Here is a 26,379-nt window from a genome sequence, read left to right on the forward strand (position 1 = left end):
TTAACTTTGCAAAGCCTTTACTGCAGTCAGATATGCTTTTAAAGATTCATGTTCACTTGAAGAGCGCTTAATCCATGGTAGAATTTTAAGTTTCAGTTCATCATTTGCTTTGGAATCCATGTATATCTGTGATAGCAATTGTTCTGTGGGATCGAAGATTCACCTTTTTCAAATATTTCAAACATAATTCAAAATCATTTGAATTTGCTCGAAATGTACTGAGCAATAATACATATTCATTATAAGGCAGTGTGCGTGTGTGTGTGTGTGTGTGTGTGTGTGGTTGCATGCGGCCATGTAATTATCACATTTCTTAAGCAAATGAACTCTGAAAATGAGATAAAAAATAACATGTATGAAATGATTTTATATCTTTTAAATTTTATAATTAACCAAATGACAAAACAAAGTCAAATAAAAGAAAAAAATATATATTTATATGTGGTGTTAGACACTAACAGTTATTAATGACAATGATTATAATTAAGGCATATAAACACTAATAAATATCAACAATAGGAATTAATTAAAACTAGCATAGATTTAAATAGTGTTCTCACTCAAGACAGCCATGAAGTATGTTAATCTAGTCTCTCTCTCTCTCTCTCTCTCTCTCTCTCTCTCTTTAATCAGATCCCCTGGCCCTCTATCTGGGTTGCTTAATTTCAACCCAATCATTTCAGACAATGTTGAATGGAGAATTGCTACTTTCGTGTGTCCTTTTGTCATATTTAAAGTAATGACACTGCTAACACTCCACCCCGTAATACACAGACTAAAGGAGAAATAGGTGTTAAACCAGTTCAGAACACATATCGGTTTGTATGTCTTGTAATTGATCCTACACCCGGTAAAAGCAAGGCAAGTAGCTGAGGTATTGACTTTAAGTAATGTCACACCCATTGACCTGAGTCAATTGGCATTACAAACTTTTATACATGTATAAAATAAAAAGCCAGTTTACTGTTCATTTGAAACAAAACCAGTATTCAATATTACAAATATGATTTTAAAACACAATTTCATAGCTATATTCTAATTAATATGTGTTATACAGCATAGTGTTAAACTAAATATCACTTATCAACCTGGCCTGTTTTTTCCCTATGTAAAATTGAATCATATTTATCATTTTTGTCGTGCAAAGCACATCAGGTCTGTGTCCCTCCTGAGGAGCAGAGTTGCAGGATCTCCAGTTGAAGGAGGACCATAAATCAGTTGAAGGTGGGTCAGGGGTGTTTGAAGGAAGAGCAGAGACAGTACAGGATACAACTGAACGTAGAGCAGGCTGAACTTGTGGGAGGAGTCAACTGAAGGAGCACCTGATTCAGCTGAAAGAAGGCAATGATTCTGTCAAAGGCAGGAGAAGGTCCAGCTAAAGGCAGGGTGGATTTCAACTGAAGGTGGGGCAAGAGTTGGCTGAGGGTGGTGTACAGGCTGGGCAGGGTTTGGCTAAAGGCAGAGTAATGTTCAACGGAAAGCAGGGTTGTGCGCTCCTGGTAATGGGGTTGGAGGGAGTCGTTTGCCTTTCAGCAGAGTGAGTGAGAAGATGAAAAAGCACATGCTCATCACACCCAGGATTATGATGCCCGAAATTAGAGCGCTGGTCACTGAGTTCATCCTGAATGGAGGGCTATTTAACTGAGCTGAAAAACACAAACACACACACACACACACACACACACACACACACACACACACATGCATGTCCCACATCCAGTTCACCAGTTTTACAACTCAGGCAGGCCCTCTATTAAAATCTGAGGCCATTAAGTTTTCAAAATACATCATATTTGTCATTTTTCAAGGCTTTAACAGCTATACCATGGAGAAATAAAGCATAAACCTGGTTTTAGCCTCAATCAGAAAGACAGAAGGTTTTTAAATGAAGAGATTTTGGCTTGTTCTGATAAAACCAAGAGGGGTTCTGGCAAGAGCTTACCTAGCTGTGAGTTGTTGGTGGGAGTTTCATCTGTCAAAACAAGATGAGCATATTAATCCAAAATATGAATCACACAGATGTTACAATGTCAAGGTCACAGATCTTGAGATGACAACTGGTTATTTTTGATTAACTAGAATTAGAATTAACTAGAAGTAGAATTGATTAACGACTTTGAAACTAGAATTGATTAACCACATTGTTTTAAGCGACGACTGGGAATATCATTGTTTACGAGATCTACAGAGCAAATATGCTGTTTTATGAAATGAGACGAGAGGAATGACGAAGAACACTGCCAAGGACACTAAAGGACACTCTAAAAATGTGCCCCAAAAGTTGAGTTTACTTAAAAAAAAAAGCTGTAAGGAAAGTTTCTTCAGAATTTAAAGTTGACCTAACTTTTCATTTGTAACAAGACACGGGACAGTAACAGGGAAGAGATGTGGTGATACTGCAGAGCGAGCAGAGACAGGGAAGTCGAGTAGTGGATGAGAATCATGAGTAGGAGAAGAGGGGTCTGCTATTGGGAAAAAAAGTGGAGAGGGTTGGAGGTAGCAAAGGTATGAGCAGAAGAAGATGAGGGAGAATGCAGGGGGTGTGGTTAGAGAAGAAATGGTAGAGAACTTATACCACTTCTGGTGATGATTGGTCCAGCACTTAAAACAGCATTTCCAGAGGCTGAATTAGTCTCTGTTGTTTCAGTTATGTCCCGCTTCTTTCTTCTGCCACAGATCTGGGTACAGTAAATAACTTATGATAAATAATACTGTGCATATATAAAATAAGTGATTTTTTTTCTCTTTGGGGGGGGGGGGGGGGGGGGGTCTTTCGCTTGGCAGTCACATTAAACTGATGGCAGACCTTATCGGCATTAGAGTGGAGCAGTCACATTAAACTGATGGCAGACCTTACCGGCATTAGAGTGGAGCAGTCACATTAAACTGATGGCAGACCTTACCGGCATTAGAGTGGAGCAGTCATCGGCTCGGCACAGCTTGGTCACACAGTGCAGGAAGACAGTTGACATCTTCTGGTTCTTGTGCTTGACGAAACGAAACACCTCGAAGGAGAAACGGCCCATTTGGCTCTTTCCGTTCTCAAAGACAGTCGTTTGGGGGTCCCTGTCGCAGCTTTCTCAGGCGAAAAGAGTGCAACACACACAAAAAAAACCCTCATGTTCAACATGCATGTTTCATACAAAACATACAAGGCCTCATTGTCCAAGGTTTCCTTGAGATTTCAGAGATATCTTTGTAAAAAAAAAAACAAAAACAAAAAAAAAAAAATACACGGAGTTACCCAAAGAAAAGATCGTAGCGCAGCTCATCATTAGGGTTCCCAGAGGGAGTAGTGTAACAGTAGTCCATCAGAACATTCCATCTACAGAGGAAGGGGCAGAGAAAACCGTGGTTACGGGATATTAAAAGCATGGAGGCTTGAATGGAGATCATACAGGGGCCAGATATAAGCTTTTCTTCGGTGCTTGGCCCTGGCGCCTCTCAGTCACCAACAAGGCCTTCATTGAATGAACTCATATTACTGTGACTCTCTTTCAGTCCTGAAACCTGTCTTACGTGTATCCTGCATTGGTATAGTAGGTCAGTTAGAGGAAAGTTAGATCCTAAGTATAGGATAACACACTTAATTACATGGGAAATCTGTGTCCTTGTATGCAAATAGCTTCTTTCAAGGTCTAGGCCTTCTTAGGAATGCTGGAATACTGAAAGGAAATCTGTTTTTCATTTATTGTTTGGTTACCTTCGGTCGAGATTAGTAGCTTTGACTGCGGCAAACACTCGTGTCTTCAGTGTGAGCCCTGCCATGGGGATGGCCAGTTGTTGGATGTATGTGGAGTCCTTAGGAAAAAAAAAGTATTAAAAAATCAGAAGTCTTACCTATGATGTATTTCAAAATGTAATCCACTTAAGTTTTTGAGGTTTCTTTTTTTACTGTTTGGGGGTTTTTTTTGCGTTATTTTCTGTTTGTGCTATCAGCTCATAGATCATTTTGTCATGTTTACGGAAGTCCCTTCATTAAGATTGAATTAAAATTACTTTTTGTTAATTTTTTTTTTTTTTTATTTTGATGGGGGTTGTATTTGTGAATATTTTGAACCTACATACCAGAGTTTAAATGTAATAACAAGACAGCACAGATTTGAATCATTCTATGGCCGTGATGGTTTAAGTTAAATGGATTTCATGCTCGTACTTACATTATAGAGGAGTAAACTCAAAGTGCTCACAAAAGTGCCGTTGCTGTCCTTCACCGAAATTGCAGCTGCAGACCTTGGAAGAACACAAGCATAAAAGTGATAATAAAACATGTTTTATTATTTTATGAATGCTCATGGTACAAGCTTTGGTCTTGTTTTTCCCCCAGATTCCTTGTTTGGTGCCATTATGATTAACCATGCATTTCTCTCTATAAAAGATACTCATAAAATATTGATTGACTGCAGCTACGAGTGTATCTTGTAAATTCCCACTAAGTATTTGCTTGACATTTAACAATAAACCAGAAAGTGTTTTCATTACATCAGATAAAAGGTTTAATTGCATTTATGGACATCAAAGGGCATTGCAAATATTTAATAGATCCTGACTCCCATGCCAAAAGAGAAACTTTTCCTGATCTCTAATACCAGCTACAAAAATAACATTTCGTCTGTCAAAAGAGAACATGCACGTAAAGCACCTCAAGCAATTTTTGACCAGTGTTTTCTTTGTGTGAGCTCCAAAGAGATCAAAGTACTTACGATGCAAGCTGTGTGTTGTTCACAAGATACTCCAGAGGGTAACTGCAGCTGAATTTATACAGTAGGCCTGGAAGGTAACTGATGATTGTGGGGGGGTCTGGCGTATCTATGTACCCTGATATGTTGCCAATCTGCACCAGGGACAGATTCCCATAGGCATTGGCCCCCTGAGCTGTGGAGACCTACAAAACAGTCATCATCCATTAATGCTTCCCTTATCAACAAGAATAACCGTATCTGACAGCGTCAAGACACATGCTGAGCTAATCTACTCTCATCCTACTAATCCCTTACTGGTCAGTCAACCAAATGAAAAAACGCCGGCTTTTAAGGAAAGGACATTTTCTCTCGAAACTTTCCCGGGCGAAAACAATTGCCTCCACAGCTGCACCACCCCTATCACCACCTGCATTAAGATGCCCCCTTAGAACTGTGTCCAAGTCAGGATTTATGTGGAGAAGGAGGTTACGGTAAGTAGTGACTACTGATCCGATCAGGTCCTGAAAGCCAAAGATAGCGTCCTACCACCAGGGAGTTGCCGCAGGCCTCCAGTGTGTTGAGGCTGATGCTGAACAGTACCACGGTGGGAAAGGTGTTATTGTTGATGAAGCCGCGGCAATGGGCATCACCATGCCGACCGTTTAGGGCCAGGTCGGTGTCCGTGTAACCAGAGAAGAGCACCGGGCAGAAATTAATCTTCAGAGTTATAGTCTGGACTCCGCAGTACACACTGATGTCCCGTTCAGCTGTGGGAAAGGAAGGCACTATTCAGTACAATTGGTTGTTCGGTTCACAAAATCTTGCAGAATTCAGCATAATGTTCAGCTAGGCTTATAGTCTAAAATGAGTTGCTATCTAAAATGAGTGGCTAAAATGCGGAGGTTAATTCTGCTCCTCTAGTTGTCTGCTCTGTTAGTCGAGAAGCCTCCTTAAGTGTGGGTCACTTACCAGGGAACCGACTGTGGAAGTTGGCATCACAGTTGTATCCATTGAATTGAGCATTGACTAATAATATGTTACTTATTAGCAAAAGAATCAAACATATACGTTCCATCTCAGCACCTGTAAGGAAAAAGCCTATTAGTGGTTCATTCTGAGTCATCTCAAATGCAACATATTTGTCAGGTTAATTTAAATTTGTCTGAGGCTGAAAAAATATAGAAATATTATAAAGAATTTGTCAGCTCAGAGGAAACAAAAAATGATGGAAACCAAAGTCAAAACAAAGGGTTCATTATATTCTGATACCAAAAAAAAGACAAAAACAAAAAAAACAATGACTGCTAATAAAAACATCTAACCCTGCCAACCAATAAACATGGCCTCGGTCGATAAATCATGGTGCTAACAGGATCCATTCTATGCAGCGTCATAAAAGCAAAATACCCATTTTAATTAAGAAGTTGTAAGTTACAAGTTATAGGAGCAGGTTCTCAGCACCTGCTCTGAGTCCTCATCCTCCATGTCTGACTCACCTGGTTCCCTGGAAGCCAACCAGTCAGCGGAACTCCATGTGCTCCTGGCTGCTGCATGTGATCAAATGGAGGAGACAGCATCACTGCAAAACACCTAGAAACATGGGTTGCATCCACAGAAAAAAAAAAAAAGAAAAAAAAAATTAAACATAAGAGATTCATTATTTGAACACGTCAACAAAAAGTTCTGTCTTGGGGAACATGGGAAAGTCCATCAAATGTTGAATGTGTTATACAAATCCTTTCACGGGCTCGGAAACATGAGCAGGTTTTGAAGTTTCCCACTCATATCCTTTCTGCTTGATCTCGCTCTGTCTGCGCGCACAAACGGCTCAACACCGCATGAGGTCCGTGCTGGGGGAATTATCTTTTCATCGAGCTCTGGAGTGGGTCATCTCGCTGACTGAGCTGGCCTTTCTCTCTGCCAGCACGCGGGCCGGGCAGGGCCCGGGGATCGGCTGGCTTTTGACGCTTTGTGTTGGGCCCGGGTCCATCAGCACATCTCTCCGTTCGCCTCCCATGGTGGTCGGGCACTGCCAGCCCACCACCTGTCCTCCTGACCTTGCCGTCGCTGAACTCTGACTCTCACAAACCCCTCCGAGGCGCTTTATAGGATCATTGATTCACAAGCCATATGTATCTCAACTGTTTATGAAAGACCAGAGACGGGGATAAAGATAATGGGACATGCCTTTTACTGGGACGTGTTTTTTTTTTTTTTGTTATGTGCAAGTTATGTGTAATCCGGTGATCCACGATCTCAGCAATACAGACCATCTTTCAAATTACTAAGTCTGCAGGGGTTAAGCCAAGTTCAGTAAAATGCTTAATAAAGTTTAATGTTTCTCATGCTTTCAGTGAGGAGACATAATCAGCACAAATGTCTAAGTTTTCCACCAGAAATGCTTAGTTTTTCATAGCACTGTGAAGTCAGTTAGGCCAAGGGGAGTCCAACACATCATTACTGGCTTCAGATAGAGACAGTTAATAAGTACTTCTCATGAATACTTTGGGCACATGACTTGTGGTAGGTTAGAAGTACATGAGATGTGTACTTCCCTTGTGTACCCAGCTATATATATATATTTTTTATAGTGTTACATCTCCCACATGAGAAAAGCACTCTTCTCTTTCCCTCGTGTGAGCTTATTAACTGTTTTAAACTGAATACACAAATTGCTCTATATTTGATAAATGTGTACATGCTTGCATAAATAACTGATTAGCTCATACCTTTTAGATACACTGTGGAGTCTCATGGCCTCCGTACGTCTCCTTTTACTTCTTTGAACAGCATCCCAGCATATGCAACACTCCATTTTAACGATCTGTTACGTTTCCAAATATGCAACTCCACCGTAATTTGCGAACGCTGCAGTCACCACAGATATAAACCAGGCATGGACAAATACTTGTGCTCCGTCATCTTCGGAGTCAGAGACATCTTCGGTCAGAAACTAGTCTGTTCCGCTTGAGTCCTTTCTCGCGTCTTGGAGTTTAGTTTGGTGCTTGAGAAGTGGATAAAGGAGAGAGCAGAGACCTTGGAGTTCTATGGCTTTGCCTGAATAAAAGGTGAGAACAAAAGTGTTGGTGGCCTATAGTGGAGCAATTCAGTGTTTGAGATAGCCATCTCTACCTGTATGCCTCCAGCAAATGTCATTCATTCATTTTGCACAGACTCATCTCTCCATATGCCAGGCGATAGATGAACAGCTTATCAGATGGAAATAAACTCACTCACTTGGAACAAAACCAGCATGAAGGTCAAAACCGCAATTTTAGGCACATTCTGCACCTCACAAACTACCGATGCCCTCAGGCGAACGGCAGATTTTTCTAAGTTTTTTTAAATCTGAACAAGTTTAAACACATCTTTGAATTCTCAGCTGTGCTTTAAAAGGAGCTTCAAACATACCATAACAAATTAAACTTTGGAATTTGAAATTTTACACACGCGTCTCCTCAGAAGGCCCCAAGGCTTAAAAAAATCTTTTCGTCAGACTGTAACACTTTAGTTTATTTCATCCATATCTGAAATTTAGATATACAAACAATCTCATATTACCTCGGCTAAGCCTAGAAAATGATGTGTTCCACTGTGCTGTGGACCACGACATGAATATGAGCATTAGCTATCATTTTTGTCATGATGGGATCCCTCCACACTTATTTACCACACTCAGAAGCACAAAAGACACAGTAAATATTTTGATCCAGCCTTGTCAGGAAATTTTGTCATTGTCATTTAGATCCTCACACTTCTTTTTTTTCTGCTGCATTGTGATCACCCTCCACTCATCCTCTCAAATTGTTTAACTAGTAACCAAAAAAAAAAAAAAAAGAATGTAGGTCATAGGGAAGCTATGTACTGTTTAGCTCTATTGAAAAAATCTACAATGGACATGGATAGGGTTAAAGCTGCTACAAAGGCATTATCCCGCCCTTTTTTGGGGGGTGGGTGGGGGTGACGGGGGTCTTAAATCCGACAATAAAGTGATCAATCAGTCTTTTCATGGGGATATCTTTTGTTTGGAGTGAAATCAATCTAGATTTCGACTATAGAATAAGAGACTATTTTTTTTATAAGAGCACAAGTAATTGCAGCCTGGATGAAAGGAGGTTTTCTCCTGGCTTTTGTTAAGTGAAATGTCAACACTTGGCATGCGCGCAAGTGTCAAACACTATACATCAATCACAGGAAATTCCCATGTGTGCATAATCTCTGTTTTGTTGTCTTTGCTATCTGCATGGGTCACAGAGAAAGTTGTTTAACAGAGATGAAGAGATATCACAAAATAAATGACTATTTAACCACAATGAACTCTCTGTCTTTGTAAGTAAAATTTAGTTCATGTTTTTTGAATGGTCTAAGCTTTATTGCCCTCAAGTGCTTATGTAACCTTTATTCAACGGTACGTTATTATTAAGTCTTAGTTACCTCACATTCTTGCTATCTGATCTGTGAAAGCATTGTTTCCAAATCCTACTCACTGCTCAAATGTGATAATTAACTGATGAGTTGAATCTGGTGTGTTAGAGCAGGAAGAGACTTAAAATGTGCGGTACTGTAGGATTTCAGGAGCAGCACTGGGAATCAGTGTGTTGAAGATGGCATGATACATATGTTGTTGTTGTTGTTGCTGTTGTTGTTGTTGGTGGTGGAGGTTGTTGTGGTGGTGGTGGTTGTCTGGATCTACAGTGTAGTTAAACTAAATATTTCAAACATAAAATTCCTTGAGAGAGAGAGAGAGAGAGAGAGAGAGGGGGGGGGGGGAAGAGAGAGGGGAAGAAGAGTGAACACCTGTGAGATCTGTTTACAGCATTCACAGGTAGCCTAGTGTGGTTGTTTTCAGTAAGACATACTTATGTAAGGTGTTGGGTTTTAGGTGACCCAAGGTATGAAAGGTGAGCAACTTGACATCAATTTGGTATGGAGATGATGGACTTGACTGAAGCTTACACCAACTAGGGAAAAAAAAAAAAAAAAAAAAAAAAAAAAACAAAGAATAAAGAATGGAACTCTTTGCTAGCCATTTGTATTCTCTTTAACATGACCAGTTAGCCATCAACATTTTACATGTATTTAATCAAACAGCAGTGACTTTTCTAACTACTTTTACTACTATATTACTAGTCCATACCTTACAATTACATACTGAATGAGAGAGACAGACAGGGAGAGAGAGAGAGAGAGAGTGTGTTAAGTCTGTTGATGTTTGAGGGGGGTTATCAGTTTTGTTATTGCAGACTTGAAACAGGCTTTGCTGACAGATGGTGGCCTATCTTTCTCTCACAGCTATCCAAAAGCCCTACAGGCTAATTCATATTTAGCATTTTTAATGAGCCACCTACCATCAAGATCATAATCGCAGTGGGCCATCACTATAATAATTACATAATGAATGTAATACTCCTTGGGATATATGTCAGACGATTAAGCTAAAGCGTAACATGGATGTAGCATGTATCAGTGTGGAACATATACCATACTCAGTTTGCAGATGAGATCATATAGCTTCATGCTACGGGCTACTGGGGAAATGTTGCCTATGCATGAGCAGGACCTATTAACATTACGATCATTTTACCAATCCCGCCCTTTTAATGACCCACTTACAGAGTCCTCTACAGGTTTTAGGCCTGAGTCACCAAAAGGTTTCTCGAGATCTAAATGGGGAATGTAGTACACCTCCAATAACTCTAAAGTAAGAGACACTGTGTTGTAACTCCACCACCAGAAAATTCCTCCATAGCCTTTTCCGCTCAGGCCAAACAAAAACCGTCAAAATTTGTGATGGCTGTTTTTTTGTTTTGGACTGTTTCTCCCAGCTCAGTCAACATTTGTTATATTTTTGTAAATAGATTTACAACCATCTTTCATAAACTCTGATCTTTGGCCCTTACCATGGTTAGAACAATAGCTGTAATACCTATAGCTGCATTTTTATATAGATATTTATATATATTATCTTTTATGTATGCATTTATTTAGAGGTGTAAATGAACATGACATATACAAAAGTATCAACAATTATTCTCTCACTATTTTTCAGTGGTCTACAGTATGAAGTTGTATGGACAGTCTTTTTCTCTGAGGCACGGAAATCCAGCTGTCAGCTTCAGAATGTTGCAGTTTGTGTTTTGGTCGGTCTTAAAATATTTAATAGGTAATAGGTAACGAAACTGAGCTTTAAGCAACTGAAGAATCACTTACTTTCTCAAGTATTCACAGATATTAATAGTGTTATGAAGCATAGCTGACTTTTCGAACAGAGATATCCAATGCTATTTCATTCCATTTAACCATAGTTATAATTTGTATGGTGGCATAAGGAGCTACTTCTTCTCATCAATAATTCATAAATCTTGAGTGACCTGTAAAATCAGAATGATTCAGTCCATTGCTAGTTTGTATGCTTTAGAATGTGGATGTGGCATTGTATAATTGGTTTGGGGCACCATTGTGTATGTGAGAGAGTGCTTTGTGGTGCTGAGCAGACAGGAAAGCCCTGCTTCAGGTCCCAAGTGGGAAAAATCAACAGGATGCCTCATTGTGTATGTATGAAACACAAGCCACAAGTTATTCAGACTAGAGGAACACGCCTTCTTATGACTACATCCACATAAAAAAAAAAAAAGTGCCATGGAAGACTGATTCTCTTAAAATGGCACAAAAAAAAAAAAAAATGAGGGGGTGCATGTGGCAGAGATTATCTGTAATTTTTTCTATTCATTAAACTTTTATTATGATAGAGATAGGCATGGTACAAAGGTATTTTATCAGATTGATACAACAAAATATTTGTTGTCAGCAACAGTTGTTAATTCCTCCGCTGCCAATTGCCGAACAAATTATGAGAAAATGAGTGGAAGCACATTCCCAGAACCCAGTTTCCCATCATGTGCCAATGTTTATATTATGTTTTTGCTTTTGTTTTTGTTTATTTTTGTTTCATTTCCCCCACCCCCCTCAAAAGCAGTGCACAACAAGAGTTACCTCACAAGATGGAGTTTCCATTCAGCATGTGCACTGTTGTCCATCCATATAATTACATGCATTTCCATGGGTGGAACTTTTGTCACAGGGCTATGTCTTGCGTTTTCATTGCTAGATTCTGAAGAATAGTGACTGTATATCGCCTCCTAGTGGACGTGTTCTCCAGAATGAGGCAAAAGCACCACAGTACCATGCGCCTTCTCTGGTGAAATCAAGCAACTTGTCAGACTCATTTCAGTTCATAGAAGCCTCCTCCTGCAATTTCTCATTGTGCTTCAGTAATTCATATCCTGTACATTCACTGGTTTGCTCTTTCTTTCTCAAGGACCCTTTACATTCCTTAATGAATGGATAAGACTGAATGAAATATGAATGAAATTCCCAGTCATGTTGAGGGAGAGGAGAGCACTGCTCATTCACTGCCCCTACTCATATATTTCCTGCTAGGCCAGGCAATTGAACTGGCAACCCTTTGGCCAAAAGCCCACTTCGCTAACCTTTAGGCCACAGCTTCCCTTACAAAGGGACCCAATGATGGTGTTTCCTTTATTTGTGTTACTTACTTATTGTTTCTGTTGTGGTCAATAGCGTAAGTACAGACACAGTTTATTAATCTATTCGTGAAATCATAATTTATTAAATTAACAATATTAGGTGAAATATATATATATATATATATATATATATATATATATATATATATATATATATATATATATATATATATATATATAAGCACAAGAATGAACAAATAACAAATATTTTTGAAAGAACAGCTCAAACTGACCCATGTTTTGACTCTCATTTCTCACTTCAGTTTTCCTCTTTCAGTTTAGACAATTGGACACATCAGCTATTGCGATTCAGAAAGCTGATCCCTGGTGTAGGTTAAGATAGATAAAGTGTTATGTAAAATAAAGAATATGTCATTGAACAAAAAATCCTGACATTATTTCAACCCAGTTCTATTATTAGGCTGTCTCATTTAGACTACAGCATTGATGCATGGCCTGTAGGTGCTTTTGTTGGTCACTAGGTGCCTCTCTTTTCAGATATACTGTAAATACAGTCCAGAGACTCCATATCGGCTTTCAGGATCATTTTAAATTATTATGTTCTCAGATTATTCTGCAACACTTTCCACTGAGATTAATATTTCTTAGGTTTTTGTATTGTTTTATTTCAACATCTTGCAGATAGTTTCTCGGAGATTTCCATGCTGCCTGTGTAATTCCAGGAAGGTATCCAGTATTTAAATTAAATTGTACAATAAAATGAAAATGTCCCAGCAGAAAAAAAATATTTAGTCTCAGTTAACTCAATATAGTTTTTATCATTTATTAATTTTGTCAATTTCTGTTATCAGCAGTTGCATCAATGTTTTAGCAACAGGTATCCCCTAATCCACTATGTGGTTCGCCAAACGGGTTATGTGGTATTTTCTGTCCTCAGTGTAAACAATTGTGACATGAACACCGAGTAACAAAATATCATTAAAAGGAAAGCAGACATAGTTTTCTATATGTATCAGACATATGAAACAACCGTATGACAAGCCTCTGCACGTGACTGGGCTACTTGTTTATTGATAATAAAAGCAATGAACGACCTTTTCAACATACACATCAAAACACTTAGATCAGACTAAATACATAAAAAAAGAACTTCATTATTATTTCTTGCTTCGTGATTAGTTTGAACAAACAGTACACAAGCTGACTAGTTACGTTTTGTATTCATAACGTCACAAATAGCTGCTGCCTTTCAGCGTAAGATATACAAACTTAAAACAATTTTTTTAAATATAAATCAAAAAAATAAAAATAAATTTAAAAAAAACTAAAACTCAATGAATCACTTGCTAACAAATAAATAAGGTTGGATAAGTTCATATTTGTCACGTGAATCACGATACATTACTTTAACGGAATAGGCACAGATACCAAGTAACTGTTCACATGACGGGGCCATATTGGCTCTAAATATTAAGCTCGATAGTACGGACTGAGCGATTGTGAAACCATCTTTTCGAGCCAACATGGCGTCCTACATAGCCGACCTCACAGACCTCATAGCATCTACACAAACGTTGGGAGGATCCTACTGAAATGAGGAAACAGACCCGCCATTTTCCTACAAGCCTCCAGTCCTTTTAAACCCAGCAGGGGGAGGCGAAAACAGAGAGGAAAGAAACTCAGAAGGAGAAGGGGGGAGTGAGAAAGAGAGAGAGCGAGAGAGAGGGGGAGAGAGAGAGTGAGCGAGAGAGAGAGAGAGTGTGTGTATGAGAGTAGGGTTGTAAGAGGACGGCCTTTCAAACTGAAAAGAAATCGTTTGGTATGTATATCTCATGATCTGCCGTTTGGGGAACATTCACAGCAAACTTCACTTCAAGCCGCTATTAGGTGCTGTGGATGCTGCCAGTGGCGACTCGTTTTCCCTAGCCGTCTCATTTCTTCTCTTCTTTCCTTTTTGTTTTAGTGTCAGGTGGCCGAAGAGTTGGAATACCAGAGGGCAATAGCAATTGGATCTCGAAGCTCCAAACTGTACTTTATTTTTATACAAAATTGCGAAGATGTCTGGACAAAGCATAACGGATAGGATAACTGCAGCTCAACACAGTGTTACCGGGTCTGCGGTTTCCAAAACTGTGTGCAAGGCGACTACGCATGAAATTATGGGGCCAAAAAAGAAGCATTTGGATTGTAAGTATCAACAATCACTAACAGTTTGTTACAATTCCTCAATGTGTCACACGATACGAGTGAGTCGACTGTCGACTGGGGACATTGCTTGGTTTGGGACTGAGGCCTAACGTTCATATATATTTCGGATCGTATTATTAAATCTTCCAGTGACTAGTCTTGGAAAGTTGCCTTGCTTGTGACTTGTTTTGTTGCAATTTTCATGGATAATGATATGAAGCTGCCATAGCTGGAAAATGTGTGTGAAACAATATGACACGTAAACACCACGACTAACTGGAATACAGGAGGCTACTGTTAGCTTACCACCCATTTTAATGATTTAACTACTTAACAAATAATTAACCGCATTCAAATATTACCTCATCTGCCATGTCATTGAAAGGCATTGGGTTCTGAGTAGTTAAGTTGAGAAGTGAGTTAATGAAGTACTTTGCTAGATTTATCACGTTACCTGCCTTCATATCAAGAATAATGTTTTTTACTAGTTTGGTCAGAACTAGCAGACAAACATGCTATACCTTATTAGCATACCTTCTTCAAGGGTTAATCGCAAGAGCATCTCTATTTTGAGAGTTCAATATTATGGTTTCCCTGTGTGCCATACTTTCGGAACAGGTTCCTGCTGGTTAATTAATCTTTACGAAATGCACCCAAATCTGTATTTTTCGGTGCTTAACTGGCACTAGACCTTAAGTAGAGTCAGAAAGAAATCAAAATCACTCAACTAGTAGAGTTTACTGTGAGTGGGTGAGTGAGAGAGACACTCACACAGACGTTTCAAAAGATAACACATTTCATTTACTAAATGCCCTAAATTCAGCATGGCTGAAGCAAATTTGAGTCACATTTTGATTTTAGGGTCAGATCAACACATGAATGTCTTGGATGTGTTTCTGAGCTGAGACGTATTTATTTAGTTAGTTAGTGTTGTAAATAGGTCTATGTTACTACATTTCAAATATATTTTCTAGTTTCACTGATGTTGTTTCAAATGTTTGATATGGTGTCAAGATTCAAAAGTGTGTTTCACATGCCCACAAACCAGCCACACTGAAGGCATGTATGGGGGGACTTTTTCTTTAAAAGATGCTCGTGTTATAGTAAGGGAAAACCATGTGAGTTTCTTGAGTAATCTCATCCGCTAGTTTATCATCATGTCATATCATTTTCACTTGGGTATTGGCTATAGAACAGGTTGGTTGTTGACAGTGTTAACCTTTGCTCTTGAGGGTTGGTCCATGGAGTAATAGTGCTCATAAAAGGGTTTTAATAATATCTCGGTTAATTTTTTATCCGGCTTCACTGTCTGTTCGCTGCATAGAGTGTGGAGTTGCTTTGGTTCGGATTTATTTCTGGGCCATTTGTGGGGCGCCAGTGCTGGAGCTGGCCAGAGTCATGAGGCCTTGCCACATCAAGGGCCTCTCACCCCATACTGCTTATTTGCATATAGGCTCTTGGTTTTGTGGCTGGAGTCCTATAAAACTAATTTTCTCGGGAGATCTTTATTTTTAGCGCGGCCTCCCTAATAAGATATGGCATGTGCTGTGATAGTCTAGTTTTAAGGGCAAGTCTGAGATTCACAGCTGATAGAGTGAGTTGAAGACATACCTCACAGTGACCTCCCTCCACTTTGGTTGCAGGTCCTGGGTTTTTTTTTTGTGAGTGTGGGCTGCAGCTAAGCAGGAGCACAGCAGGAATGTGACAAGAGTTGTAGGTATTTCAGGGTGGCTGTATGTGCTCTGTGTTGGAGTTTCCTTTTGGTACCAAAATAGCAGTGTGTCTCACTCCCCTCCTGTTTGATTTGTACATTAGATATGGGCCCCGTCTCCCGCTGCCTTTGATTTGGGCCGGGTTTCCGGGTAGGCCAAGCATTCTTCAGGAACTGTCCTCATCCCTAAAAAACTCACGAGAAGAAAAAAAAAAAAAACAGCAAACAGGAAAACGTTCGCTAATTGTCATCATTGGGGATTTGGGTTTTTTTTGTTTTTTGTTTTTTTCAACTCAGTTTCCCTTAAGGTGAAGTGGTACTAAGAAGTGTTTTGCGACTACATTGCCTCATCAGTCATTTACAGCCGCAGTTATAACAGCTGTTTATATAGTTTCCTCAACATAGCAATTAGACACACTGTAATTTATCAGGGAGTAAAATTTACTTTTCCGTACCGATTTAAATGTGTCGTCTATAGCACACAGAACGCTCACAAACATACCATATGGGCTACGCGACACACCCTCATTTAAACAGAAAGACCCTTTGGCTATGCTGGCGCTCTGGGCCTCAGGGTCTTTTTTTGGCTGGGCCTTTTCATTGTGTCATTGTACTTTACCTGCACATTTCAGTAATGACAGAGTTGTCATTCAGCAAGTCATTATGCTCGCTGTGCACTTTCTCGCAATGAATCGAGAAAACACCAGAGTATGTTGTTATTTATCAGATCAGGCTCTCTGAGCCAAAGGTCGACAGTAACACTTTGACAGGAGACGGAGAGCAATAACAAGTGGAAATTACCTGGATGAGTAACATTTCTTCACTTGTAATGTTTATGTGTGAAGCTGGAGGTTACACAGTTTCTGGCTTTTCCTTGAGCGCATGCACAGTAACACTAGTCATTCAGTGTTTTAATATCCCACCCTAAAGTGTGTATGTGGTGTGTGCACGCAGACAATTTACATCTCTGTCAAAGGGCCTGTGTCCTTACTGAATAATGCCATGCACAATGTTGTTGGACAGTGGTTGGCCATAAACATCTCTCTGTCACGGCTGGTAATGCTATACAAGCATATTCTATAGGGTCACAGCTTATTCTGGGTACTCAGTACATGTGAGTCATTTCTGAAATAAGATAGACACTTCCTAGACTCCCACAAGACCACACTGCATATTTCCCAGCGTCTACGAACTACAGCACGGGAAATGAGAAGGAGGTTGTCTTGCAGCATGAAGGCCAGACTGATCAATTTTCTGAGACATAGGAACAGAAGCACTTTTGGTCTAATGACTTATCAGAATATTCAGGCAAATGGAGACCGCGCCACGCGCGGTAATCAGAATTATCTTATTGTTTTTGCGCTGAATTGTTCCTGTCGTAATTACAGCTCATGCTGTTCGCTTCATCGTGAAATGAAATTGTTTTAACCTTTGCACCGTACCTTACGCAACGTAGCTCTTCAGTGCAGTGGATTGTGGATTCGGTTTAATTTTAATTATTCAAATAAGAGGAGTGGCGATAGCGGTGTTCATAGCACAAAGTGACTGCTGAGAACATTAAAGCACCACTTTAACTACTTTGGCATGACCTTGCCTCACAAGCCAGCTCTTTAGTAATGTGGAGGCGCAGCTAGTTAGATATTATATTGTAAACTTTCTCTGTGTGTGTATATAAATGTGTATAAGTATTTTTTTCACCTGTTTCACCTGTTTTCACCTGTTGCATAGACATGCAGCTTCAGTGCAGTCAACATAAGGACATCTCCGCTGTCGTCTATTGCATTGACACATTTTGACGTCTTGTAAAATATTAAATAAATATGCTCAATTATTTTCCCCTATTAGAGGTGAAGTGGTCCCACATAGACTTATTCATTTGGTAAAGAGTGTTTACAGTGGGGAGATGAAGTTAGAACTCCTAATGTAATGGATTAAAAACACTCTCACATTAAGTCACCTAATCCTTTTTTTTCCCCTATCCTCCTTGTTAGATTTATTCTCATGAATGAGAGGAAAAAATGTGGGGAAAAAAAAGAAAATTAGCCTATGCCTGAAAAACAGTCAGAGAAAAATGTACAGTAGGTGTCTGTTGAAAGTAGGTTGACTTAACAGTCAGGGCCTGTAACATGCAATGAGTCACAGCTTTAGAAGCATGACAGTAACTTTAAATGGTCACTTGCCTTGTCTGTCCTCTAACGCTGCTTGGTCACACATATTTTAACACCTGTGTCATTTCATTTGCCACGAAAACGCGGACCTTGAGCGGCCAAGTAACTCTTAGGGCAGCAACCTGGATTGCTTGAGAGGACGTGCAGTGCATAGTGCATCTGACACCTTTGTACCCACAGGAGGACATTGCTCAGTAGCAGAGCAGGATTACAGGCGACACAGAACGTGTAACCGGCATGGCATCGAATGACAATCACTCAGAAGGAGAGCTCACGCGCTTCTGGCCCCTTTGAATGAAGACAGCTGTAGCCACGAAATGCTTTTTTAAACGCGCTATCGTGATCAGAGCTGCTAAACCGAGCGCCCTCCTCTACATCTTGATCTCCGATTAAAGATTCTGATAGACACACTATCTTTGTGTTTGACCCTGGAGTTACCTCATCCCCTCCTCCACCTTATGCAAAGATATGGTCAGACAAACTCGTTCTAGGAAGAAACCCGAGTGGAAGTCTTCTTGTGAATGCATGGGCACTGTGAAGTTCCCTTCCTGTGTCTTCTTGTTTTTTTACGCTACCGATGTAGTTAATCTCACATCTACACCACGGAGGGCCTCCAGATGAGGCTCTGTTTACATTCCCAGTGACTCTCACCTGGAGAAGCAGCAAAGCACCCCCCCACCCCTTGGTGTCTCTGCACTGAATCACATGTCATCTTGCGTGTCATGACTCATTATAATATCGCGTTTGTTGTAGAACATGTACCACTGGTTGTGTGTGACAGAGCTCCCCGCTATCAGCCTGGGATCCATGATTTCTCACATGGTTTACATTGATCCCTGGATAACGCATCCACTGAGACTAAACACTTCAGCTCAGGAAGGTTACGCTGGCCTACTTACATTCTCTTCTGTTCCAGGGATGTTGGGTAGAGAGAAAAAAAATATAGGGCATAAAACCAGCTGTTGGCGGGTTCAGACTCTACATTATCGTTTGCCTTCGGAGTGGCCAGAGAACAGATCTCGACAGGGTCGTGAAGTCCATGGTAGGGGTGAACCAGCAAGAAAAAGAACTTCCTGCATTCTTGTAGGCTGCCAACTATTTGAAATGTAAACAGCCAACAGGATGTTGTTACGTAAATCAAAAAAAAAAAAAAGAAAATATCTCCGCTGATCAAACGGGAGATGGCGTAGATACAGAGGCAGAATAGCATCTTGGATGAAGAGAATGCTTAATTATCGCTCATAAGGGAATCTGCCGCTTGAGAGCATTTTTGATGTGGTTCAGTTTTTAATCCCAAGAACAGTTTCGCTCTCTAGTCGGCCCATGTGGGTAGTGACAAATTTACCAAATGAGCTTAGACAAGTGCTGTTTTTTCTTTATTGTAAATGTGATCAGTCTGAGTGAAGACAGATTTGCTCTTTTCCTCTGCAAAGGTGATGATGTAAATTGTTGCTTCTGCTGAAGCCTTTTTTTTTTTTTTTTTATGTGGGAAATTTGGTTTGATGTTTAGGGTCATCGTATAATTCTTTCGCTGTCCGTCTGAGTAAGAATTGTCTTGCCGTAAGAAAAAACGTGCCGTCATTGCGACCCGTTGATGAATCGGTCAAACCGCAGTGTTTGTGCCGTCTGTCAAGTAACATCAGGCATCAGACAGAATCTCACGGGGGAAATATCTCTGCTGCGGCGTTCCAGTGTCTGATGAATGTCTTCTGCTGGGCCTGTATTGTTATCTCGCTGCGTTTTAGAGCACAAGAATAGTGCCGTTGAATCTGTTTATGTATAGCTAAGGCATGGTCATTAAGAATTTGAGGACACGTCAGTTTTATTTGCCAGAATTGATCATATTATGACCAGTGCAGCATTTCTTGCTTTCTTTCTTTCTTTTTTTTTCTCTGTCTGCAGTGGTCAAGGCATTATGGATTATCTGCTAGACTTACTGATTCAGCCCAGCTGCTGCTTAGCTTCCTCTTCCTTTGCATACTTTGGATTGTAGACCATTGCACCGTCAGCCTGCATTCCATTTCAAATATGCACTGCTCCTTCGGCTGCCCAGAACACCAGAATCGCTTCTCAATTTGAAATGCCGCTTCCCCCCCCCCCCCCCCCCCCCCCCCGTTCTTTATTTCTGATGTGCGGGTGTGTTCTAATGGTTCACAGCCCTACAGCGTTCAAAAGAAGGTTTCATTAGCTACGTGTGTGAAGAGGAACGATCCTGTCTTCTACTAAAATCTTTTGCTCGCTCAGTTCACTCATGGTTATACAATGAGCATAATGTCAGTGTGCCATTAATTCCCTTCAGGCTTAGTTTGATCTGACTGCTTTGACCATACGTTTCATTCCCCTCACCTCCTTGGCGGTTGAGCAACAGTTAAGAATCAAGTTAAGGTAACAATAATCATTGTAATTCAGTGTGGGCACTTTATAACACTTGAAATGATTTTCTTTTTTTTTCCCCTTCCTGTGCGGTTGTGTGCCTGTTTGACCCGACCACGTGTGAGTGCAGGCCTTTATGGCCAGTGGCACTGGTTTCAAGCCATATTTAGACTACACTCAGAGAAGCATGAAGCCTCTCGACGGGTACCTGCTCGTGCGAGGAGGGCCTGGCATGCCTGTACCCATCTGTACCGCGCTCTCCTCGTTAGACTCCTCTCCAAGCAGAACACGACGGTGCTCCCTCCTGAAGTTAAAATACCCAGTCTCCCCACCTCTCCCGCGGAGCTGACCGCCGAACCGTTCCTCGCCGTCTCGTTTCTTTTCTCGTGTTTGGGAGGGGGGGGAGGGGGGGTTCATGCAGAGTCAGTTTCCTGTCATGGAGTGTAGGAAGTGAAAAGCGTCCTGCTGCTGAATCAATGGTCCGCCCTCCCGTTACAGTCGGAGCGACAGGGCGACTAAAGGAGAGCGATGGGTCCGGTCGAAAAAAGAGCTGCTGGCAGAGCTCTTGCTCCAGTGCTCCTGTATTGGCAGCTGACTGACTGAAACAAACGCAGGCCGTCAATACCACACGTTTAGCCGCGGCATGGTTTGTACGAGGAGATGTGCGACCGCTCGTTCTCTCCGTTTGTTTCCCGGAGTTTCTGCTCTCGTCACATAAACCCTCTGTGATTTTCGTTTGTTTGTTTGTTTGTTTGTTTGTGTCAGCGTTTGAGCTGTGTAATCATCTGTGCTACATTTATTTGCATTTTTCAGCAAACGTCACTGCAATATTTAAAACGCATGTCATCTGTCAGTGTACAGCATGGCATGCAATCGATATTAATATTATATTAAGGATGCATTACCCTGCAGTCATTTCACGTGTGTCAGAGAGACATAGATAATGGGTGTAATGTCTGTCTAAGAGGGGCGAGTTTCTCAGCCGTGTGGAGGGAAGGGTGCCTCTCTTAGTGAAGGATTTGATGTTGATCTGGCGCTCTGTGTCTCTCTCCCTCTCTCGCTCTCTCTCGGACTGAAACTGGGCAGAAGTCAAATCAGTGCAAGGGGGAGAGATAAAGTGAGTTATGCTTCTCCCCCTGTGGACTCTAAGGAAGAGCATGCCATGTGACTGCCGAGCAAGTTTCGGGTCATGTGACATCACATGTTTGCTAGGGCACAGGGAGGAGGGGACATTCTCACTGGCGCCTCCCCCTCTTAGTCTCTGGCTTCTTCCCACCGTTGGCAAACCACTTTCCATACAGGACCAAGTGAATCCGGTGTCCTGAGTAACCATGCAGTGAAAAGATTTGGTGAATACATGTAATGAAGGGTTTTTGTTTTGTTTTGTTTTGTTTTTTTCATGTGTAAGTGCATGTCATCCTGTTTGGCCATAAATATGCTATAGACAGAGACCTCTCAGATGAAGCACAGATGATTTGGAGATTGACAGATGCTTCTAAAAACACTTCATTTGAATTTGATCCCTCTGTCTGTCAGGGTTAACTCGTCGCTTTTTTTTATCGCTTTTTTGAGCAACTTTTTGAAAGATTAAACTTGAATGGGGATGAGGATAACGTAGCCAGACAACTTTAATTACCGGTACTGGTGTCACTGTTCTCCGCTGTCACATTCGTTTGGCTTCAAGGGCGTTCACTGAAGCTGCACGCACTTCATGTACTGCTTCCCGGGCTTGTTACCGAGCCTTTGACCAAAATAAGCAAGAGGAGATTGGAGGGGGGCGGGGGGGGGGCGCTTTTTAGGTGGATTCAGACAGTTTTGTCACGGTCAGTTGTCTTGAATATATGCTTTGATGTGCAACAGGGACCTGTTGATGCTTGTGTCCCTGAATCTCTCCATCCCCTGCTCAGACATTTTCTGTCAGCTGTGAATAGCCCTTTGTCATCACGCGGCTGGTCTTTTGTGAGCGTCAGAATGGCGAAACGCGTCTGCAAAGGAAAGGTAGTCTTCGGACCACACAGGTTACTGCGGTAGCTTGCCTTTTTTTTTTTTTTTGTTAGCACTTGCAAATGAAATAATCAAAACAGACCAGTTAAATGTTAAGTTGTGAAAAGCATGTAATTACCATTTGTCAGATTTCTTTTTTTTTTTTTTTTTTTCCAAGTCGTCTTCAGTCTGTAAAACCACCCATGTGCTCATTCACAATTCTAATGAATCCACGTGGGAGTGAGGAAACCTTGATTTGCATTGGTTCTATGAATGACTAAATGTCACGCTGTTTTTCTTCTCAAAGCGTGCGAAGCTCGCGTGTTATCTGGGGGATTAGGAATTTATAACATGCATATTAATTCTAAAGAAAATTCATATGTGGGATTCTTGTTAAAATGGATGGAGTTTTGGAAAAAGGCAAATGTTTTTCCACGGCCTCTGACTCCTCAGCCACAGTTCATCATGTCCTCATGGCTTTTCAAACACCTGTTTCTTTTTTCCTCAGGTGGGAACAAATATAGAAAAGTTACATAAGACATGAAAAGTGCCTTGTTGGAAGCGGTAGCTCCGAAACCGACTAGTAATGGTGCGAGTTTTACTGCGAGGTTTGATGCGAGGGAAGTTCATGAATAGCATAACAAGATGCAAAGCATGAAAGAGTGGTCTCATGGCGCGGGTGGAAATGAGCCATAAGGCATCCACTTTCTCTCCAGGCCAGATGGTAGTGGAAGTCTGCCAAAGGCCAGATAATGCACAGAAACGGCTGTACCCACTAACCCCAGCCCCTCCACACAGACAACACCACCACCACCACAGCCTGAGAGCAGACACTGTGTGGAACCTCACCTGCGATGCGTCTTAAACCAGCCCCCAGTGTAACCCAAGGCTGGGGCAAATACAGGTCACGGTGAGGAGAGCGGAACCAGGGACGTTTGCGTTGCCTTTTCGGGTCCTTCAATGTAATTGGTGTTCTGATGTTCTTTCGTAGGCTAACTCACACACACACACACATCTTCAGTGCTTGTGATCTGTAATGTTTTAATGCATTTTTTTTTTTTAACCTCTTTTCTCCAGATCTGATTCAGTGCACCAACGAGATGAATGTGAACATCCCACAGTTGGCCGACACACTGTTTGAGAGAACCACCAACACCAGCTGGGTGGTAGTCTTCAAATCCCTCATAACCACACATCATCTGATGGTCTACGGCAACGAGGTGAGGTTCCTCCTCTTACCTCCCCACTTCTAAATGATTTTCCTCTTCCCTTTTTTTAAATTTTTTTTTTTATATTATTTATTTTTGATCTAAAATTACATCAAGAGCAGCTTGTCACCGCAGAGTACCATTTTAATTGTGCTCTTACTTTCGAGAAGGCCTCATTGTGTAACTGTTGTTTTATCATTTGTGCTTTTTGCTACGCTGTCTTCCTCTAGAGCCCATAGAGTACGCACTGTAAGAGCAAAGGGTATTGTTCATGTCTTATCACACAATAGAATGTGCTCGCTGACTGTTATCCAAAGCCTGAATGGCCCCATGGACAAAGAAAACTGAATCCTGTTTTTGTTTTTATGTTTGTCAGCGGTTTATTCAGTACTTGGCTTCAAGGAACACGTTATTCAACCTCAGTAATTTTTTGGACAAAAGTGGGTTGCAAGGTAGGTGTTATCTGTTTTTTTTTTTATTTTATTATTGTTATTTTTTTTTTTTTGGTTTTCCCAGAATGTATATTTTCATTTCTAGCCGTGTCACCTGTCTGTACCAATTGGAATCTGATAACGATGGCTGATTTTTTTTCTAGTTTGAGAAACGGTCAGAGTTGAGGCCATTAGCTGTGTATGCGTGTCCTCGTGCTCCTTGTGGCTGCCCGTGGGAAGCTGCAGGATCACAGCCTGTTGTTGTCACAGCAGTGGGATGACAGTTTGTCTCTGGGTTATAATGTGATGGTCATTCACTCTGAGACCCAGGGCTGCTGTCAGAGTAGAGGCCACATTCCCCACTCCGCTCAGGCCTTCTCTGCCCCTATGGGACACGCTCAGCATCAGCGACACGGCCAACTCTCAGCTTCAATGAAGCAGTCCGGGCTGTAGTTACCTAAAGCTCTTTGCTATGTTAACAGACTGCCTTGGTAGCACAGGGCTGTCAGATAGGTGCCAGGGGAGTCTACAGAACAGGCCTCTCCATTCAACTGGAGTGTGTCTTGTTTGTGTTTTAAGTACTTTGACCTCATTGACATTGTAAAGACAAACAAACAAAAAAAAAAAACTGGGGTCACATGTTGTTTCTAGTATGTTCTTTTGGATTATCTCACTTTTATCAATGATGTGGTATGCTCTGTAGTGAGCTGGCAGGTGACCCGGTTCTTTAGGTTTGTTTGGACCTGAGACACCCTTGGCAGTTGTTGGATCGATATAGCGTACAGTTCGTTGTGTTTTTCATTCAGCCCTGTCTGGCTGTATTTCTCTCTTAGACACTGGCTGAGTTAGACAAATTGCTGTATAACATTCACAGCCCAGTACTGAAAGCCTTGTAATGTTGTGACCTTAGTTCAGAGTGTGGTGAAAATGTGCATGGGCTTGTCTTGTAAGGACAGGACGAATCAATTGGTTGTGTTTTGCTGATAGACATGAAAAGTTACTGATTGAAAGTAGAGGGCAGATAAAATGGTGAATATCAAATTTTCCCCTCTCTCTCTCTCTCTCTCTCTCTCTCTCTCTCACTCTCACTCTCTCTCCCAGGCTATGACATGTCAACTTTCATAAGGAGGTACAGCCGCTATCTGAATGAGAAGGCTGTGTCGTACAGACAAGTTGCTTTTGATTTCACAAAAGTCAAAAGAGGGTAGGACCATCCCCCCCCCCCCCCCCCCCCCCCCCTTCTTTGCCTGTCTCACATTTCAGAGATTAGTCTCCACTCTGTTTGAATACCACAGCTCTATCAGCGGCTGTGGTGTTCTGTACAGTGTCCTTTTATGTTTAGAAACTGATGTTATAGAGATGCTATGAGCTGTTTGATCATGCAAACATTCTGAACACAGGCTGACTTTATTTCCTCAAGTCATATTACGTGCTTCGTGTTGTGCATAGCGTGGCTTTTATTTCATTCATGGAGTCATTTTCTCTTTTGTACTTTAAAGTGCGGACGGTGTGATGAGGACTGTGAACACAGAGAAACTACTAAAGACCATACCCATCATCCAAAACCAGATGGACGCTCTTCTCGATTTCAACGTGAGTTTGGGATGGAAAAACAGTTGCGGCTCTTGGTGTAACCATTCGGATCTCTTCGCTCTGCATCAGAAGGAAACCCGTCCAGGCTTCCAGGTCACACAGTAACCAATGTGACGCAAGCTTGTGATTCTGATCGCTATCTATTTGTGTCGGGTCTCTCTTACCAGGTCAATGCCAATGAACTCACAAACGGGGTCATCAACGCAGCCTTCATGCTCCTGTTTAAAGACGCCATCCGACTGTTCGCCGCCTACAACGAAGGGATCATCAACCTGCTCGGTGGGTGCAGTGTCCCCTTTAGTGCTGCTGTGGCCCAGTGCTGTTTATTGACATTAAGAATTTGTATTTCTACACAGTCCCAGAAAGGAAACCTTTGAGCCCTGTGGTATTCGGTTTTGTTTATCACCCTCCAGCCAATTTCCCCAGATACGGCCGACCTGTGGACCACACAGCACCCACTCCCCATTGCATAAAGGCCTGACGGGGACTTACCTCTAGAGCTCGATGTGTGTGGAAAACAAAGCCAGATTCTTTT

General features: G+C 41.3%; 2 protein-coding genes across 8 annotated transcripts in view; one reads left to right on the top strand and one right to left on the bottom strand.

Annotated features, from left to right (window-relative positions):
• Window positions 1-1,470: 1,470 nt before the first annotated feature.
• Window positions 1,471-5,805, bottom strand: zpld1a (zona pellucida-like domain containing 1a). The gene is made up of 10 exons (XM_030792210.1): window positions 5,652-5,805; window positions 5,229-5,449; window positions 4,704-4,885; window positions 4,161-4,233; window positions 3,704-3,801; window positions 3,245-3,325; window positions 2,904-3,075; window positions 2,576-2,678; window positions 1,943-1,972; window positions 1,471-1,646 (listed from the first exon to the last, which is right to left on the bottom strand). The coding sequence occupies exons 1-10, from the start codon at window positions 5,803-5,805 to the stop codon at window positions 1,471-1,473; spliced, it is 1,290 nt and encodes a 429-aa protein (XP_030648070.1).
• Window positions 5,806-13,934: 8,129 nt separating this feature from the next.
• The window catches only part of picalma (phosphatidylinositol binding clathrin assembly protein a), a 30,125-nt gene continuing 17,680 nt past the window's right edge, over window positions 13,935-26,379 (top strand). For all 7 annotated transcript variants that reach the window (XM_030793073.1, XM_030793072.1, XM_030793074.1 and 4 more), the window contains exons 1-7: window positions 13,935-14,009; window positions 14,154-14,377; window positions 23,690-23,832; window positions 24,197-24,272; window positions 25,353-25,455; window positions 25,751-25,844; window positions 26,012-26,123. In XM_030793073.1, coding sequence (XP_030648933.1) covers window positions 14,248-14,377; window positions 23,690-23,832; window positions 24,197-24,272; window positions 25,353-25,455; window positions 25,751-25,844; window positions 26,012-26,123 — 658 coding nt within the window. In that variant the 5' untranslated portion in view covers window positions 13,935-14,009; window positions 14,154-14,247. The remainder of the gene's footprint in view (window positions 14,010-14,153; window positions 14,378-23,689; window positions 23,833-24,196; window positions 24,273-25,352; window positions 25,456-25,750; window positions 25,845-26,011; window positions 26,124-26,379) is intronic.

This window comes from Chanos chanos, chromosome 15, assembly GCF_902362185.1.
Source record: "Chanos chanos chromosome 15, fChaCha1.1, whole genome shotgun sequence".
NCBI classification, from domain to species: domain Eukaryota; kingdom Metazoa; phylum Chordata; class Actinopteri; order Gonorynchiformes; family Chanidae; genus Chanos; species Chanos chanos.